This window comes from Arachis ipaensis, chromosome B7 (assembly GCF_059453495.1).
Source record: "Arachis ipaensis isolate K30076 ecotype BB chromosome B7, ASM5945349v1, whole genome shotgun sequence".
NCBI classification, from domain to species: Eukaryota; Viridiplantae; Streptophyta; class Magnoliopsida; order Fabales; family Fabaceae; genus Arachis; species Arachis ipaensis.
This window is the reverse complement of record NC_142442.1, coordinates 9227734-9245807: the sequence shown is the minus strand read 5'-3', so window position 1 is coordinate 9245807 and position 18074 is coordinate 9227734. Positions and strand designations below refer to the sequence as shown.

At 27.8% G+C, this 18074-nt stretch overlaps 1 protein-coding gene across 1 annotated transcript; it reads left to right on the top strand.

Moving 5' to 3' along the window:
* Positions 1-15921: 15921 nt before the first annotated feature.
* LOC107608278 (LOB domain-containing protein 12-like) lies at positions 15922-17080 on the top strand. The gene is made up of 2 exons (XM_021107258.2): positions 15922-16231; positions 16694-17080. The coding sequence occupies exons 1-2, from the start codon at positions 16076-16078 to the stop codon at positions 17051-17053; spliced, it is 516 nt and encodes a 171-aa protein (XP_020962917.1). The 5' UTR covers positions 15922-16075; the 3' UTR covers positions 17054-17080.
* Positions 17081-18074: the final 994 nt, after the last annotated feature.

The following is an 18074-nucleotide window of genomic DNA, read 5'->3' as shown; positions in this document are numbered from 1 at the left end:
ATTAGAAAAATAAATTGGAAAAAACATGCATCTCGAAAATGAATCTGTCCATGATAACGAGAAGGAGAACGATGCTCATTTAATGCCTGCATTGGAGGCCTCGTGTTTCCTCTTAACGTGGTGAGATGTCTGTTTTTCTTCAACAATATTTTATTGTCTTCAAAACTATCGTCATTATATTTCAGACAAACCAAACGACAACCTTCTAAGTCTCACCTTAGCTTCATTCCGAGGTCTTCAACTTTTAGGTCATACATACATCTCTTAGTTACAACTTATCTAATCTATGTTTTGCACGTTCCCATATTAATTAAGAGTTTTGCTTAGTATATTTATTAAAGTGTTGAATATTCAAAAAGAAAAAGTCTAGGGTCAGCAACTTTTCAAATTCTGGCCGGCATGTAACGAGCAAAAAAAAGTGGGTCATTGGATGAAATTCCACACCATTAAAATCATCTTGATGGCTACAAATATCAAAAGTTGTTGGTCCCTAGCACTCTTCATTAAAAAATAAAGATAATTCGTAATATATTTATTGAATAAGTTTTTTCTTTTTTTTTTTTAACTTCTAATATATTTGTGAACATGTTTTGTTTTTGTATAGTTGACCAGAGATTTTAAGATAATGCTACCACTACTTCCTCTAGGGATTCTTTTAATGTCTTATTATCTATGTAGTTGTAAAATTTTGAGAGACATTAAAAACAATTTAACGATAGGAGACCGTCATACCAGCATTACCATGAAAGGAGAGCTGTTTTATTTTGGAATCCATGAAATGAAAAAAGAACTCTCTGAAGTTTGAATCATGTGATGCAATTAATGCAGGGAAACCTTAGGGTTTGTACCACACTATAAATACAACTCTCAACAACAATCATATCTCTACTGAAAGGAGCCTAATTTATAATAATCCCTACAAATTAATTACATGTCAGGAATCTCATTAATATCTTGGTTTGAGTATCTATACATTATAGGAAAATTTTATGATGTCTATTATTTAATGTGAAATTTTTATTGAATTTATTTTTTTAGATTTAGCTAACATGTGTATTTAAGATACATGATAAAATTATAAATTATTTTTTTATAAAAAAATATAAAATTTAAATTTTTGATGTATTTATTGTACATTTATTAAAGGAAAATATTTAAACTTTTTTATTATTAGAAATTTAACTTGTGCCCTTAGGTAGCACTTGATTATATTTTTCTTGAGACAAAAATATAGAGATATAAACATTAAAGATATGAATATAAATTATTAGTGTATATATATTGTGTTTGGTAAAATATTGACATAATAAAATAAAAAAAGTCTATATTTTGTAAATATTAAAAATAAGAGACTAAATTGGAGAAGGGATGGTATATTATTGAGTGTATTCAAGTTGTCTGGAATGATACAATATAAAAAGGTATTTATAGGTGCTAAAAGAATCGAAATAATAAAAACGTAATATCCTATAATAAATATTCAGATATGCTAAATAATGCTAATTGATCCTAATTTATATTCTAACATCCCCTTCAAACTCAAATGACAACTTGAGTTTGAAACTTATTGAAAACAAAGAATAGAACGGGTGCAGACGGAACTGCCGGAAGGAAGCGCAGACGGAACTGCCGCTTGTCTGAAGGAAGCGCAGACGGATCTGCCACAAAGAAACGCAGACGGAACTGCCTCAAGAAAACAAAGATGAAAGGCAAACGAAACTGCCAGGAGAGAACGCAGACGGAACTGCCAGGAGAGAACGCAGATGGAACTGCCATGAGAGAACGCAAACGGAACTGGCGAAAGAGAGCGAAAACTATATGATTTGTTCATGAGAATAGGTAAGCAGCAGATGACAATGATGTTTGATCATTCGACTCGAAAAAACACAAGACAGAGAGAACATGCTAGTTGGTAAAGTGAAAAAGTATCAAAGGAGTGACAAAAAGTAAGGAAAAATGGCATAGAAAAAAAAAAGTGCAAAAACTATGGTGATTTCACCGCAAGGAAAATAACATATCATCTTCAAAGAGGATACCATGACTCTGATACCATGTTAGAAACAAGAGTCTAAATTGGAGAAAGGATGGTATATTATTGAGTGTATTCAACTTGTCTGAAATGATACAATATAGAAGGGTATTTATAGGTGCTAAGAGAATCGAAATAATAAATATTCAGATATATTAAATAATGCTAATTGATCCTAATTTATATTCTAACAGTAAAAATTAATAAGAGATAAAAATGTAAAAAATTGATAAGAGATAAAAGTATAAAAAATTAATAAAGTATAAAATTAATTGTGTAAAAATTAATAAGAGATAAAAATATAAAAAATTGTGTTCAATTAATAATGTTTTTGTGTTTTAATATTTTAGAGGAATATATATATATATTGTATGTATTTGTGTACTAACGTGTGTATTTAAAATTTGTGTCTCAATAAATAAACAATAGACATATACTAATATATTTATGTCTCTGTGTCTATATCTTTAAAATCAAATATTATATTAAGATGCATGTTAATTAAATTTTATTTTTTTATAATAAATTTTTAATTTTTATACTTTTAAATTAAATATTAATTATTTAATCTTTTTAAACAATTATACATCAAAGATTTAGGCACCATATATAATAAACACTATGGAGTATATTTGCATAACTGCTTTTCAACATGAGTACCTATTACTACTAGGCAGCATATATCATAAACTTCTGCAGCCATTGGGACCAAAAAAAAAGAAGGGAAATCTATATGATCTCATATGATCTTAATGACAATGGACTAAATGAAATATAACATATTACTGCGTGCAGCAGCGGGTACACAGCAAACAATGAGCTGGGCGAGGAATCTTTGATTTCTATATGTTTTATTTTAATGTACGTATATGAAATAAGAAAGTTAGACGATATAGCTAATGATAGAGTTTATGGTGAGACTGGAAGACAAGAAAAAAAATTCTAGTTATTAGCTTCCGTAAGAAATAATATGTAAAAAAATATATATATTGAAAATAGATGTCAAAATATTGATATACTAAGCACATACATAAAAATATTAGATATTTTTATAACTTAATTTCAGTTTAAAGAAGGAATAACCAAATTGATGCATTAGTGGTAAATAGATGATAGATGAGGAATCAAAGCAGAATTAAAATTGTTATAATAGACTTTTACAAGAATTTGTATCATCAGAAAACGTCATTTTTAATAGATTTTTAAGATGAACTAATAAATAAGATACAAAAAGAGGAGGCAACAAAATTAAAAAAGATGCCTTCAGCTGAAGAAATAAATGATACAATTTGGGATTGCGAGTCGTCTAAAATTTCTGTATGTGATGATTGTAATATGATCTTCATAAAAAAGTATTGGGGGGATATTGGTTCTAAGTTCACTAGAGTTGTCATAGATTTCTTTCAGTCGACTGAACTACCAAGATATTCTAATGTTACATGAGTGGTGTTGGCTCCAAAGTTTGTGGGAGCGAAAGAGATTAGAGATTTTCAGCCTATTAGCATAGTAGGATGTGTGTACAAGGTCACATCGAAGGTGTTGGTGCGGAGAATAAGGAGGGTAATAATGCCAAGTTTAGTAGGAGAGACTTAGAGTACTTTTGTAAAGGGAAGGAATATACATGACGAAATTTTGATTGCATGTGAAACGATAAGAAGAGATCGGCAATAATTAAGCTAGACTTCAAAAAAGCTTACGATAAAATAAAGTGGAAGTTTGTGGACATTGTATTTCAAAAGATGAGCTTTGGACAAAGATGGAGATGGTGGATTAAGAAATCTGTATGCACATTGTCTATGTCGGTTCTGATAAATGGGTCGCCATCTAAATCTTTTAAGATGGAACGAGGCTTAAGATAAGGTGATTCTCTTATTCCATTCTTATTTGTTCTTATTGTTAATGTTCTTCATAGAATGGTAGGAGAGGTAGTAAAACATGGAAGGATATCTCATTTGTTGGTTGGAAAGGACAATGTTGAGTTGTCTCACTTGCAATTTGCGGACGACACCATACTTTTTTATCCTCAGAAAGACTATCAGAAACTACAAGCGATTTCTGCGGTGTTTTGAGATGATGTTTGGTATGAGCATTAACTTTGATAAATTTAGCTTGATTCCAGTTAATTGCGAGCAAGAGTGGTCATAAAGGATGTGTAGATTGCTAGGGTGTAAAGAAGTTTCGTTGTCAGTCAAATATCTTGGTATTTTTTTGGGAGCGAATCCGATATTGGTCAAGACATGGAAACCAATTATAGACAAAGTGAAAGAGAAACTCAACTTATGGAAAGCCAAAACGCTTAATAAAACTGGTTTTACAGGCTGAAATACTCTCGGAGGACATTACAAGTTATAGTTTCACTAGTTCTATTTGGAAGAGATTGGTACTATCAAGACTTGAGTTATTCGTCTTATTTGTATTAGTTGGCAGGTCAATACTAAGGAGGGATTAAGTAGATTTGACATTATTGATCAAGATGATAATATTTGTGTTTTATGTAAAAAAGATACTGAGAATGATTATCACTTGTTTATTGGGTGTGAGTTTATTTGGTAGGTGTGGTGTGCATGGTTGATTGCCTATAATAAATTATGGTCTAGAATAATCAAACAATATTTTGTGAGAGGGACACACCTGTAAAGAAAGAAAAACGTATTAATAGATAGTTGATTGATTTCTTTTGCTATTATTTAAAATACGTGGTTAGAAAGAAACGACAAAATATTTAGAAATTAAAAAGTAAGTACATCAAAAGTTATCAACACGTTGATTAGGAGTTACAAAAAATAGACTGATTTTAATTTTTTTAGTTGTTGATGACAATATTGGAGGCCGGTGACTATGAATTAATCTGTAATTGTTTGACTAACAATTCTGTATTTTTTAGTTGTTTTACTTTATTATGTTAAGTTTTTGTTTTAAAAAAAAAAGGAGGGTTATAGTGTACAGATGATTATTTACAGATATCTCTTACGCATTTGTAGATGGCTGACACGTAGTAGTATAAAAAAACAGCGCTTCAGCTGGCTCACTGGCTGTGCGTGTGTCTGGAATATGTAGCTGAAGCCACGTTTTTAAAATGGAATTGTGATAGGTGGGGTCCGTTTTACCTAATATAATAGACTTATAATGAAATTGTGGTTTCGGGCTTTGCAGTGGTGTATGCCTTATGCACAAAGTGAAAAAGACAAGAGTAACAAGTCCGAAAAAAGGGAAACAAGAGTAAAAAATGGATTATGAATGGGTTATATTGCATGTATAAGAAGCATCTTATTTCTGAAAAAAAAAAAAAAGACTCGTGTAAAAAAAGTTCAACCCCAGGCTTATCAAATTTGTGTTGAAATAAATTGCTTTAATAATGAATAAAATTTTGCAAATGAATAGAGAATAATAAATAATTAAAACTTATTTAAAAATACATAGAGAATTAAAATATTTAGTTATGCTGAAAATAAAAAGAGAACAATTATAAATTATTTTTTGTTATTTAAGATTAATATACCTATTTTTTAGATAATTAATTTTTAGAAGTTTAAATTTAATTTATAAGAAGAGATATTTGTGTGGATTTAAATTAATAAATTATTTCAAAACTCAAAAATATACCTATTATAAAAAGAATTGTGTGAGTTGTAAATGTATCTAGCCATTCTAACATATTTGGTGTTTATTTGAATTGGTTTTATTGTTTTTTAAAAAAAATTAAAGTATTTTTATTGAATTTTAAGGAGTAATAGTCAAATTCGTCATTGAAAGATCACTTATTTTTCAAATTGGTTTTCAAATGATTTTTTTTTTAGTCATATTAGTCTCTGAAAGGTAAAACGTAAGTCAATTTGGTACTTCCGTCACTTAGATGATAATGTGTCACATTAAGTGCCGCATGTCACAAAATGATTGGTTGACGTGTCAGATCAGTGACACGTGGCATGCCACATGTTATTTGATATGTAATAAATTTGTTTATGATGGTTATCAGTGGCTAAGAGAAGTGAGGTTGAATCTTAATTATCTTTTTCCAGAAATACCTTTTTGCTTTTTTAAAGAACTCAGGAGATATTTTTATTTTTGTCTTGTGACGAGTTGAGAGACACTTTATTTTTGTCTCCTGAGCAACAGAACCAAAATCGAAGTAGAGAAGAAGAAGTAACACACAGATGTATCCTGGCCTACATCCAGTCTCCATCACAATTATGATGAAATTTCACTATCTCTTTTACAAGATTACAAACATCAATGCTTTCCTAGGATCTACCCAATTCTATCTGGGACAAATCCATATTCTAACCCAATCTGAATTTGACTAGGACTCAACCTAGCTTTCAACAGCCAAGTGCTAACCCAACTTGTAAGGGAATCCCCACAGGATCATGAAACAAAATAGAAAGATGTACAAAGGACCTCTGAGACATCTTATGGCTTTTTCTCACAGTTTAACTCACTGTCTTTTACCTCTCATTGGCTTTTTCTTACAAATCTCACCATGTTTGTCTTTTTCAATGAGACTCAGATAGACTAACTAAAAAAAAGAAAATACTAGATGAACAACATGAAAGAGAAGAACTCAATCAGCTTAGGTAGCTATGAGAATCAAGGTTCTGAAAACCAAACCGGTCAATAAACTGATAAAATGATTGGTTTAACGATTTAATGGTTCAACCGAAGTTCAATCGATTTAATTAAATATAAAATAAAATTATTAAAAATTTTATTTTCAAAAAAAAATTTATAATTACTTAATTAGCAACCATCACCAACACAAACTTGCACAAATCAAATACAGTTAATAACACCACCAACACATCAACAAAAATAGTTTTTGGATTTATACAATTTTTAGTTACATCAACAAACCAACAACACATGCAACATCATAACACAATCAACAATTACATCTAGAAGTTCAAAAGACAAACTCAGAAATTAAAATTCATTACAATTTGACAATAAAATCAAAAATCAACACACAATTAACAAAATACATCTAGAAGTGCAGAACACAATCAACAATTATATCCAGAAGTTCAGAAGACAAACTCAAAAATTAAAATCCATTACAATTAGACAATAAAATCAAAAATCAACACAAAATTAACAAAATACCATTAAACAAACTGTAACACCCTAACCTTTAGCACGTCATGATCGTACCAAAAGTAAGGCGTTACGGACCTGATTTCCTTTATTATAAATTTACTATTGAGCTTTTACGTCGATATCGCGTTTCAGTTTTTAAGAAAAAATTTAGAAAAAGATTTTAGTAATTAAAAACACACAATTATTAATAATAATAAATGCTATACAAATGAATTTAATATAAAACTCAAATACAATACATATCCCTCTGGATAAAATAAAACTTAAAGCAACAAGGGCGAGGGAACTCTATAAAAATAACAGGAATCACAAGTAAAACTATTAGTCGTCTGCATCTTCTAACTGAATCTTCGAACCTGTGTCACTGAAAGGGTGGAAGATTTTGGGGTGAGAACAAACCACACGTTCTCAGTAGGGAATGAGAATGCCATAAAAGTAATGAATTTAATGCAAATAATTAACTTTACTCAATAAAACTATTTTGTTAACCCTTTGGAAATACTTTTATTTCTACTTTAGATAAATAATTACTTTTCTTTAAATTTCTAAACTCAAAACAAATTTTAAATATAAAACTAGTCACATTTTCTGTCTCTCAGCCACATAGTTAATCCTCAGTCAAATGTCAACTCGTAATCACTTTAATACACTCACAAACAAATAGTGCAAGCAAGAGATTCAATTCAATGTACAAGCAAGTCACAACAAGACAAACAATACAATCACAAAGTAATAAAATAGGCAAGTGCAATCAAATGCAAATGCGCAATCAATATGATGCATGTCTATCCCTAACGCAGGCCATGAGCTCATGTGTCGGTTGCCTACCCGCTCCCGACATTACCCGGGCACAAGTCCCAGATATGGTTTTCTAGATGCATCAGTGTGCTTATAAGTCGTACGGCCAGGCCGCATCAGTGTGACTTTCCAAATCAATAAGCGTACATCTGGAAAACAGTTCTCAGTGTGTAGGCGTCCCCACTTTACATTTGGCACTAAGGCCCAAACAATGTCACATCTGCTCTCCTGTGGCAGACACTTCATTAATTAATATATTCTTTAAATCCTTGTTCTCTGCTCTCCTGTGGCAGAGATCCTTTTCTTAATAAACCGAGCTCAAATCTTTACTTAAAACAAAATCTCTCCTTAAAAGATTGGGTTTAAAACATTATATTTTTCTTAATAAATCAAACTTTAAAATAAAGTAAATCTTTTATTAACTAAATATATTTTAAATAATTTAATTTTCCAAAACCAAATCTTTTTAAAATAACTTTTCAAATAAAACCTCAGATTTTCTAAAATTTCGGCAGCACTTCTCCTAAAACTCGGGGTTAACCACCCTTTTTCGGGTCCCAACTGAACCATTTTCAACCTCTTTTCAATCAAAAAAACCAAATACATATTCATCAAATTCAGTCACAAACACAACTCAAACTCATCCTTCAGTCATTTCAAACAATCATAAATTATTTACAAATACCCACTAGACTTCTATGGCATTTATAGTTTAAAAACAGTTAATTTCAAAATAAAATCCCCTACCTCCGTATAAATCAAAGTCAACGAAAATTCTGGAGGAACTTTTTGACCGAACTGTTGAAGAAGAAAACTACGTCAGAAATCATCTGTGCTTCCTAATCCAGTTAGTTGAAGTCAAGAGGAAGGAGAGCTACGTCACCATCAACTTCTACGAGACAAAAGTAACGCTAACGTGTAGAGGAGGAGGATACAAACACTTTTATCGGATTAGATTTTTTTATTAGAGTTACGAAACTTAAGAAATCGAAACCGAAACTTATGAGAGAGTTACAGTTCTCTCTTTTCTTTCTCGGTCCCTTTCTTTTTATTTTCTTCAAACTTAACTTAGTAATGAACGAAGAGAAAAGAAAAATTGATTAAGGGATGATAGTAAGGAACAAAAATGGGTGGTGATTAAGCCTTAATATGTGTCATTACCTAACATATATATACTTGCATGCCATCCTCGTTTTATATATATAATGGATATGAGTCAAGCTTTAAATTTTCTTTCTTCACTCCTTAAAAGGCTTTGGCCATTTTTTTTTAATAATAATAATAATAATAATAATAATAATAATAATAATAATAATAATAAAAATCAATTTAGACTGTAACTATTAATATAATTTCTAATAAATAATTTAAAATAATAGAATAAGTTATAATTAAATAAAATTTTATTTTTTAAATTCAAAGCATAAAATTTAATTTTAAAAAAATTCGGATTGTTATACAAACAATTGAAAATTACATAATAATGTTTGTTCATCACTTGGATTAATTTTCTAAACTTAACTGTTTATAATTAAAATAGTCTCTAAAAGTATACACTTAAGTCATTTTTATCTCTAAAATTTTAAAAATTGATCAAATTAATTCTTATATAATTTTTTCTTCATAATATTAAATTTTAAAAATATTTTTTATACTACTAATTTTAATATTATTTTTTAGACCGTAATAAACAAATTTTTTTTTACATAGAATAATAAAAATAAGGGTTAACCACAAAAAACGCTCCCAAATTATTCAAACACTGACAAAAATACACCCGGATTTTACTATCGACAAAAATGCCTTCAAATAATTTAAAAACACAACAACAATACCCAACAGTAAATATATATTTTTAAAAAATATCTTAGAGATTGAATTTTGATGCAATTTTTTGTAAGCATGATTATAAAAATAATATATTATTATTACATAAAAATTTGTGATTTTTTGTTAAGTATATAATTTTTTTATAATTGTTTTTGTTAACAACCAATAATACCTTTAAAAATTACAAAATAATATATACTTAACAAAAAATCACCAAATTTTAAGAATAATAATATCTCATTTTTTTAATTATGCTTGCAAAAAATTGCATCAAAAATCAATCTCTAATGTATATTTTGAGAAATACATATTTAATGTTAGTTTTTTTCAAGATTATCTAACATTAAATATGTATTTCTCAAAAAATATATTAGAGATTGAATTTTGGTACAATTTTTTGCAAGCATGATTAAGAAAATGAGATATTAGAATTCTTAAAATTTGGTGATTTTTCGTTGTGTATATATTTTTTTGTAATTTTTTTGTTAACAACTAATAAAATAGAAAAGAAATCATGTTTAGGTATATACTAAAATTAGTTATTAAAATTAGTTATAAAAATAGAATATATATTAAAATATAAAATATACTTTTAAAATGAATTTAACTATACATATATTTATACACCAATTCTATGATGACTAATTTTAATGATTGATTTTGATAAACAAATAATATTTTTGAAAAAAAAAATTTGAGTAGACTTTTAGTTATCTAAAATAATTTGTTTAGTTGATTTTTTTTATCTTTGGCATATCCCTTTGCTTATTTAAAATATTAATTAGTGTGTTTCTCTCCAAAAGTAAACATTTTAAGGTCTAAAGATCTCATGTTACAATAATTCCAGCAATTTAGGGCTGGAAGTGAGTCAAGCTAACTCATGAGCCAACTCGAACTCGACTCATAAATAGCTCAATAAGCTAAACTCGTGAGCTGGTGAGCCAAGATTGAGCTTGGAATTAAGCTCATAAATTAAATGAGCCGAGCTTGAGTTTGAATAAGCTCAACTCGTTAGCTCGTGAACTAGCTCGATTATATATATATATATATATATATATATATATATATATATATATATATATATATATATATATATATACTTTTAAAATTTTATATTTATTTTTTATATATAATTTTGATGTAGGACATAAATAAAAAGTTCATAATTTATTGATGGATAAAAAATATATAAAATTGATATTTTTAAATAATTTTTAAAATATATAAGTTATAATTTATTGATATAGAATTATAGATTATGTTCCTATTATTTGAGCCAACTTGTGAGCTCGAACCAACTCGTGAACTTTTGGTGAGTCGAGCTGAGCTTAAGAAATAGGTTCGATTGTTAATGAGTCGAGTCGTGAGCCAAACTCAATTTTTGTGAGCCGAGCTTAAGTTTAGTCTAACTCGACTCACTTCCAGTCCTACCAGCAACTATATATTCAAGAGATGGTTTGATATCCCTAAAAAATATAATACCTTTTAACATTAATTTTCAACTTTTAAAATAAATAGAAAAGTATTTTTTTCTAATATGTCATTTCTTTGAAATTTAATACAAACTGCTACTTTTTTTGAAATTATTTAGCTAAATATTACTTTTTTATATTACTATAGTCGATTATAATTAAAAATAAAAGCTTTTTAGTTATTTATTAAAATTATGCATGAAAATAAAGAAAAATATTAATATAAATCTTTAAATAAACTGCAAGTTAAATAGTGTTGGAAAATATAGATAAATCAAGTTAAATTTCTTGTTTTTTATAGGGCTGCAATATATTTTTTTTCGTTTTGTGATCATGGGGGTTCAAGTGATACAAATCATTTTAAGGCAGTAAAGGTACTGGGTACCCATACCCAACAATAGAGTTGTATGTTCAAGTTTTTGCTAACAATAAAAAAAATACATGTGAATTCAAAATGCAAACAAATCCATACACATTCAATCCAACTCAACATAGAAAGAGTACCGTTTCATAATTTCAGCCAAGCCAAGCCCGTTCGTTTGCTTGAAAACAACTATCTACAAAGCTGCTTGCTCCAAGGGGGATCTAATGCACACGTGTCAAAATAATATGAATCTCTGTAAATTTGAATCTGTACGCTAGTGCGACCCAAAAAAAAAATACGTATATGATTGATGCATTATCTTTTGTCTACTATATGTCTTTTATAGAAAAGAAAATTAAGAATATACACCAAAAATAAATAATTATATATCTATCATATTTTTTTGTGCAATAGATTTTGTCTGTCTTAATCTTAATAGGTTTGTTTTGGTAAAGAGATAATTTAGAGTTTAGAACTTTTAATTACCTTTTTATACAAATAGGGAATCAATTCATAAAATTTGGGACACAAACATTCAATTATTATGAACTTGTTTAGTATTGAATTGGGTTCTAAATAAAAAAAAGTTCTTCAATAGAATAATACCTTGCTTCTAATTATGTCACAGCTTGTTGGGAAGTTTGTGTGTTAGTAGGGGAGAAAGAAATTGGTGCTCCTTAATTAAGCCCTTTTTGAGTAAGATCCGATAAATGGAAAATATTTTCTTTATATAATGCCATGAGGAGAATACCATCCCAGGTTTCAGATCAGCCTAAAAGCCTCTTTTGTTTCAGCTCTTTCCGTTAGAAAAGCCTATTTTCGCGGATACAAAACAAGAAAATAAAAAGCGGTGTGGCAATACATTTTAAAGTTTAGTTTGGTAAATTTTTTATTTTTTGAAAATAATTTATAAAAATTAATTTTTAAAAGATGAATTTTAAAAAGAATAGTATTTATATTTGATAAATTAAATTAAAAATAATTTTTAATAAATACAAACGATAATAATTATGTTTAATAAAATAACTTTTAAAATTTAAAAATATTATAAAATATATAAATTTAAATATTAAATTTGAAAAGTAGTTAATATATGAGATTATATTAGACTTTTAAATTTTAAAAAATATAAGCTAATTTTAAAAAATTTTACTTTATATAAAGAATAAAGAATAAAAATATAATAATTTTTATATAAATTAAATTATTATATCATTTTATAAATTAAATCAATTTTTACATTATATATTTTATATTTTAGTTTTTAAGAAAAATTAATAAACAAAAACATCTCCAAGATTTCGATAGACAAATCCGTCTCTAGTTCATTTTTTGTTAGGATATATAATTACCCAAATCAGTTATCAAAAATTTTTAAAGCGGACATTTTAGTCTCTAAAAAAATTAATACACAGATCAATTCCTAACAATTTTTTTGGGACTAAAATGTACGCTTTTAAAATCTTTGGAGACTGATTTGGATAATTACTCTGTCGAAAAATAAATTGAGACCCGGCGAAGTAAAACATTGAGAATATTTTTATGTATTAATTTTTTTGGAGATTAAAATGTCTATCTTTAAAATTTTTGGGACTGATTTAGATAATTATTCTTAAGTCAAATACAAAAATAATTTATTTAAAGCACACCTTAAACAATTCTGAAAATGAGAATTCGGTTACTAAACTATTTTAAAAATTAAAATTTAAAAGAATGGAATAATAGGGATCTAACTCTATACATTTTAATGATAAAAGTTTTAATATAATATTATAAAATTATTTTTTTTCTAAAAATTAATTATTTGCTAAACTAAAAATACCTAAATTATATATATATAGGTAAATTTATGATACTTTTTATTGTGGTGTTTAAATTGTTTAATTTGCTTTTATAAATAAAAAATAAAATTTTTAAAATTTTTTATATATTTTTATTTATACTTTTTAGTAAGTTAGACATAATGTGATAGGTTCCATAACATTTACCGTATGTATATATATATATTGATTTCAACAATAAAATGTGAGTATTAAAAGCTAGAAGTTACACTTATAATTACGTATACTACTGCATGCGTGGTTAAAATGATGAATAACATTAAACAATGAAATTAAATTGAGGGTGTGAACAGTGAAGTGTACGGTACTGTCAGTTATAATATACAGGGTTCTAAATTTGTCATTAATATGAAAAAAAATATGGTTATTATATCAAGGTTCACGAGACTAATAATAATCTTCAATTCCTACTAACACAACTTGTCAGAAAGAAATTCTATTTCTTGGACTAGCTTGAATTTGATTGATGCGGAAGATCTAATAACAACCTATTCAAAGTTTTGGCTATGACCGAATTGAAGAAGAAGAAGAAGAAGAAGTAGGAAAAGAATATATATGATCGGTCCACGGGGAAACTATCTACAAAAGATTATTGTTTTGTTTTTATTCATTCAAAATTAAGATTAATCATGTCAAAATCTAATTTTGAAATTTAATATTTCATTGCTTGCTATTTAATTTGCTACGTACTAGTTACGTTCGACAATAATAATTGCCATTGGCCTTTAAACTAAAATTAAATATTGATGTTGATGATATGATCTCAATTCATGAAAATTTTCCCTCTCTCATATTGATCAGGTACTTGTTCTTTTTATAGGATCAAACTTCAGTAATTAATATAGCCTTTTAATTTTTCCCACAGTTCTTATATTATGAAAAATATTAAATTTAATTGGGTTGTATCTTACATTATATGTACATATATCCTTGTAGTCATTGAATTTATATTAAGGCTACTTTAATTTGAATATAATTTTGATGAGTTTGACCTTCATGAATAAATTTTCTCCTCCTCTTTTTGATTGAGGAAGATCATATATGTTCAGCTAGTCAATGAATTGAGTCAAACTAGTTAATTAGCTATGTATATAACACACAAATAATAGGGGTCTATATAATATAAATGGAAGAGTTCACAGAAAATTATACTATTATTAATTTATTATGCTAATAGTGATAAGGTTGGTTGATTAGAGAGTTGAAAGAAATTTTGATAATTATATATATGATGATGAGTGCAGTCACGTGAATGTTTTTATGTAAGTGTGTAACGCACATTCATGTATGTTGAGTCTCCTATAACCTTTAATGGTAGTAGCAACACCATACTTAGTCAAACAACGTGTAAGCCATACTTGCCAACTTGGCCATAACACTCACTGTCTTCATTTGGTGGTGGGTACGTTAGTTACTTAATTAATTAATTAATTGATTGATTATTATAATTTATAACCATTAGTTTTGTTTCCTATTCAATTCAAATGTCCACCAAGACATTAGTAACTTATTTTTTTTTTATATTTGAAAGAGAACAAAAATCAATTAAAAATTACTTTAGTTTGTATTTATCAATTAGTACGGTAATAAATATGTAATTATAGATATTATATGTATAAAATTATAGATATTAAATTAAATAAAATAATTTTAAATTATTGTCTTTTTAATATTATTGTTTATTTTTCTCTTCTAATTTAGAATGACTAATCTTCAAAGGATAGATATTAGAAGAAGCTTAATTTAAACCATATAGTGTCTTGTTGTTGCAAGTGAATGGTAATATACTAATTTCTTTTTTTTTGACAAGGGTAATATACTAATTTCACATTATGAAAAAAACCTAAAAACACATAACCTAAGAATTTTTTTAAATAAGTAAGAAGAAAGATTTTAAATTTGGTGAAATTGCACAAAATTTACCATGCAATGAAAAATGCAACAATAATCACAATTCAAAAGACCAACACTTTTAGTATAAAAATTAGTTAATGTTGATTTAAATAAAAAGCAAAATCAAAGAAAACATGTTTCGGTCATCTAGAATTTCTCTAAAACTATTCTCTAAAGGAAAAGTACAAGATACCAATATACTATCTGCTAATTTATTATCAACAATAATTAATTATTATATTTTAAACACATGTATAAACAGACACATTCAAAAAATACGTTTATAAAGACACTTTCATTAGACACAACCATAAAAAAATATTTTTATTAAACACATTTACAAAGACATTTTCATTAAATATCATTATAAATTAGAGTTGGCAAAAGTTGACAAAAATACTATGAGTCATGTAATTTGGTATAGTAGTATGGCAAAGTAATATTAAAAGTAATTTTTATCTAAATATTAGGGTGTGACGCCAAAATGTCACTGGGTCACTCCTAACTTTAAAAGAAAAAAAAAAAAAGGGAAGAAAGAAAAAAAAGAAAAACCTATTTAGTAGTTGAAAATGGTTGAGAACACATAGAGGTGGCAAAAACTAATTCAAAAAACAGGTAGCAGCTATAAATACAGTCTCATCAAAGTCTTCCATAAACATGTTCTTCATCAGTTTCTTTATGAGCTTTGTTTAGCACTTGAGGCTTTAGAGCTACCAAAAAAGATTCCTTTTATTTTGACCTTCAAAACAGAAAAATGGGTGGGAATTCACCGTGTGCCTCATGCAAGCTTCTGAGACGCAGGTGCACCAAAGATTGTGCATTTGCTCCTTATTTCCCTGCTGATGAACCCCACAAGTTTGCCATAGTCCACAAAGTTTTTGGCGCTAGCAACGTTAGCAAAATGTTGCAGGTACTTACCTTATATTCTTATATATAATTCATGCTCTTTAATTTCCTTTCCTTTTTGTCTTTGATGATTATTTGTATGCTTAAATTCTTAACATTTAGGTACTATGTTTTATGGTTATATATGATCATGGTTTGGAAAAGCATTTTAAGAATTTCAAGAATATACAATTGAGATCAATACCTTATTCCAGAAAGAGGAATGTTAAAGAGTAATCAGAATTTATTATTTTTAGTCATCAACTAATCATTAATGTTTAAAAGTGTGGGCTAAAGAATATTGTTAGATTACTAAACTAAAAAATTTGAATTATAACTAAAAGTCATGAGCAAAAACAATAAATTCTAATGGTTTTTTTAGCATTTCTCCTTCTAAAATACTTAAAACAGCGACAGTAAAAACGACAGTGACAGATAAAAAAGAAGGAAGGAGGTAACTGTAACTTTTGCACAATGATGGTGACAGGAACTTCCGGTGGAGCAAAGAGCAGATGCAGTGAGCAGCCTAGTGTACGAGGCGAATGCGAGGGTCCGGGATCCGGTGTACGGGTGTGTCGGAGCCATATCATACCTTCAAAACCAAGTCTCAGAGCTTCAAATGCAGCTAGCAGTTGCTCAAGCAGAGATACTCTGCATCCAGATGCAGCAGCAAGTAGAAGAAGATCCACCAGTGATGATGATGATGATGCCACCACCTCAACTCTCAAATGAAAATGAACTCTCTCATCATCACTACTTTACTACTTTTGGATCTTCTTCTACCAACAATGTAATTCATGATTCCTTCAAGAGACAAAGTGTTTTTGGACATGACATGGTTTCTTGAATCAATGATAATTAATTTCCTCTCCCATCACATGCTACTTAATTTCTTAATATTATTACACACCAATTAGTATGTGTTTTAATTTGTCACACATTTTTAAAAGGTTTAAATAATAAAACATTCCTTTTGTTAATTTTTATACAATTTTCTTTTGATTCATATAACAAAATGCAAACTGCCATTAATTAGTATAATGTAATTAAGTTTTTTTCTTTTAATTTTATTGGGAAAAAGAAAATTATTTGTGAAGATGGGATATGTGAAGGAATTCATAGGGTCAACTCTAGCATGTGATTATTCAGTAGTACTGAATTAATATAGTGTGATGTTAATCAGAAGCACGTTAAACAAATAATTACAACGTACTTCTTGCAAGTTGATGCAGCCAGCCACCCACTTTGGCAAGGGTTGCCTGTTCTACTTAATTATTTGAGATGGGTGTCCAATTTTCTCACCTTAAATTTTAACATAATATTCTTATAGAGGTAATATCAAAATAGTTCTCAAATTTTTTAGGGTAAACTAAAATAATCTCTTATTTTTATGATGACCAAATAAATTTTAAGGGAAAGTGATAAATAAATTTATGAAGATTTATTCTTCGGACATATTAGTGTTTGAAAAAAAAAATATCAATAAAATCTTTTATGATATTAGCCGTGGATAAATAACGTTCAAATTAAGACCGTATACTTTGATTACTGTAGCGGAGACTGCGGAGTTAATATGGAAGTAATGTATTCACATTTATTATGATGAATGATTTTATTGGTATTTTTTTTCTAGGAATTAATTGTTCAAAATGTAAATTTTTAGAGATTTATTTGTCATTTTACTCTAAATTTTTTAAATAACTAAGTGTTAGGGGTTTGAATTGTGTGTTGTGCATGCTATAATCTATTGATCAATAATGATAAACTCCTAAATAGAATTTTGATCAACGATAGTTCTTAACTTGTCGGGTTAGGTTAGAATTAAATTATTTAAATTGTTAGTTGTCAAATTATTAGTTGTTAAAATG

Bases quoted from the DNA above. Each gene is read 5' to 3' on its own strand.
- LOC107608278 (XM_021107258.2), top strand. From the start codon at position 16,076: ATGGGTGGGAATTCACCGTGTGCCTCATGCAAGCTTCTGAGACGCAGG. The intron at 16,232-16,693 runs GTACTTACCTTA...TGATGGTGACAG, and splicing joins ACGTTAGCAAAATGTTGCAG to GAACTTCCGGTGGAGCAAAG.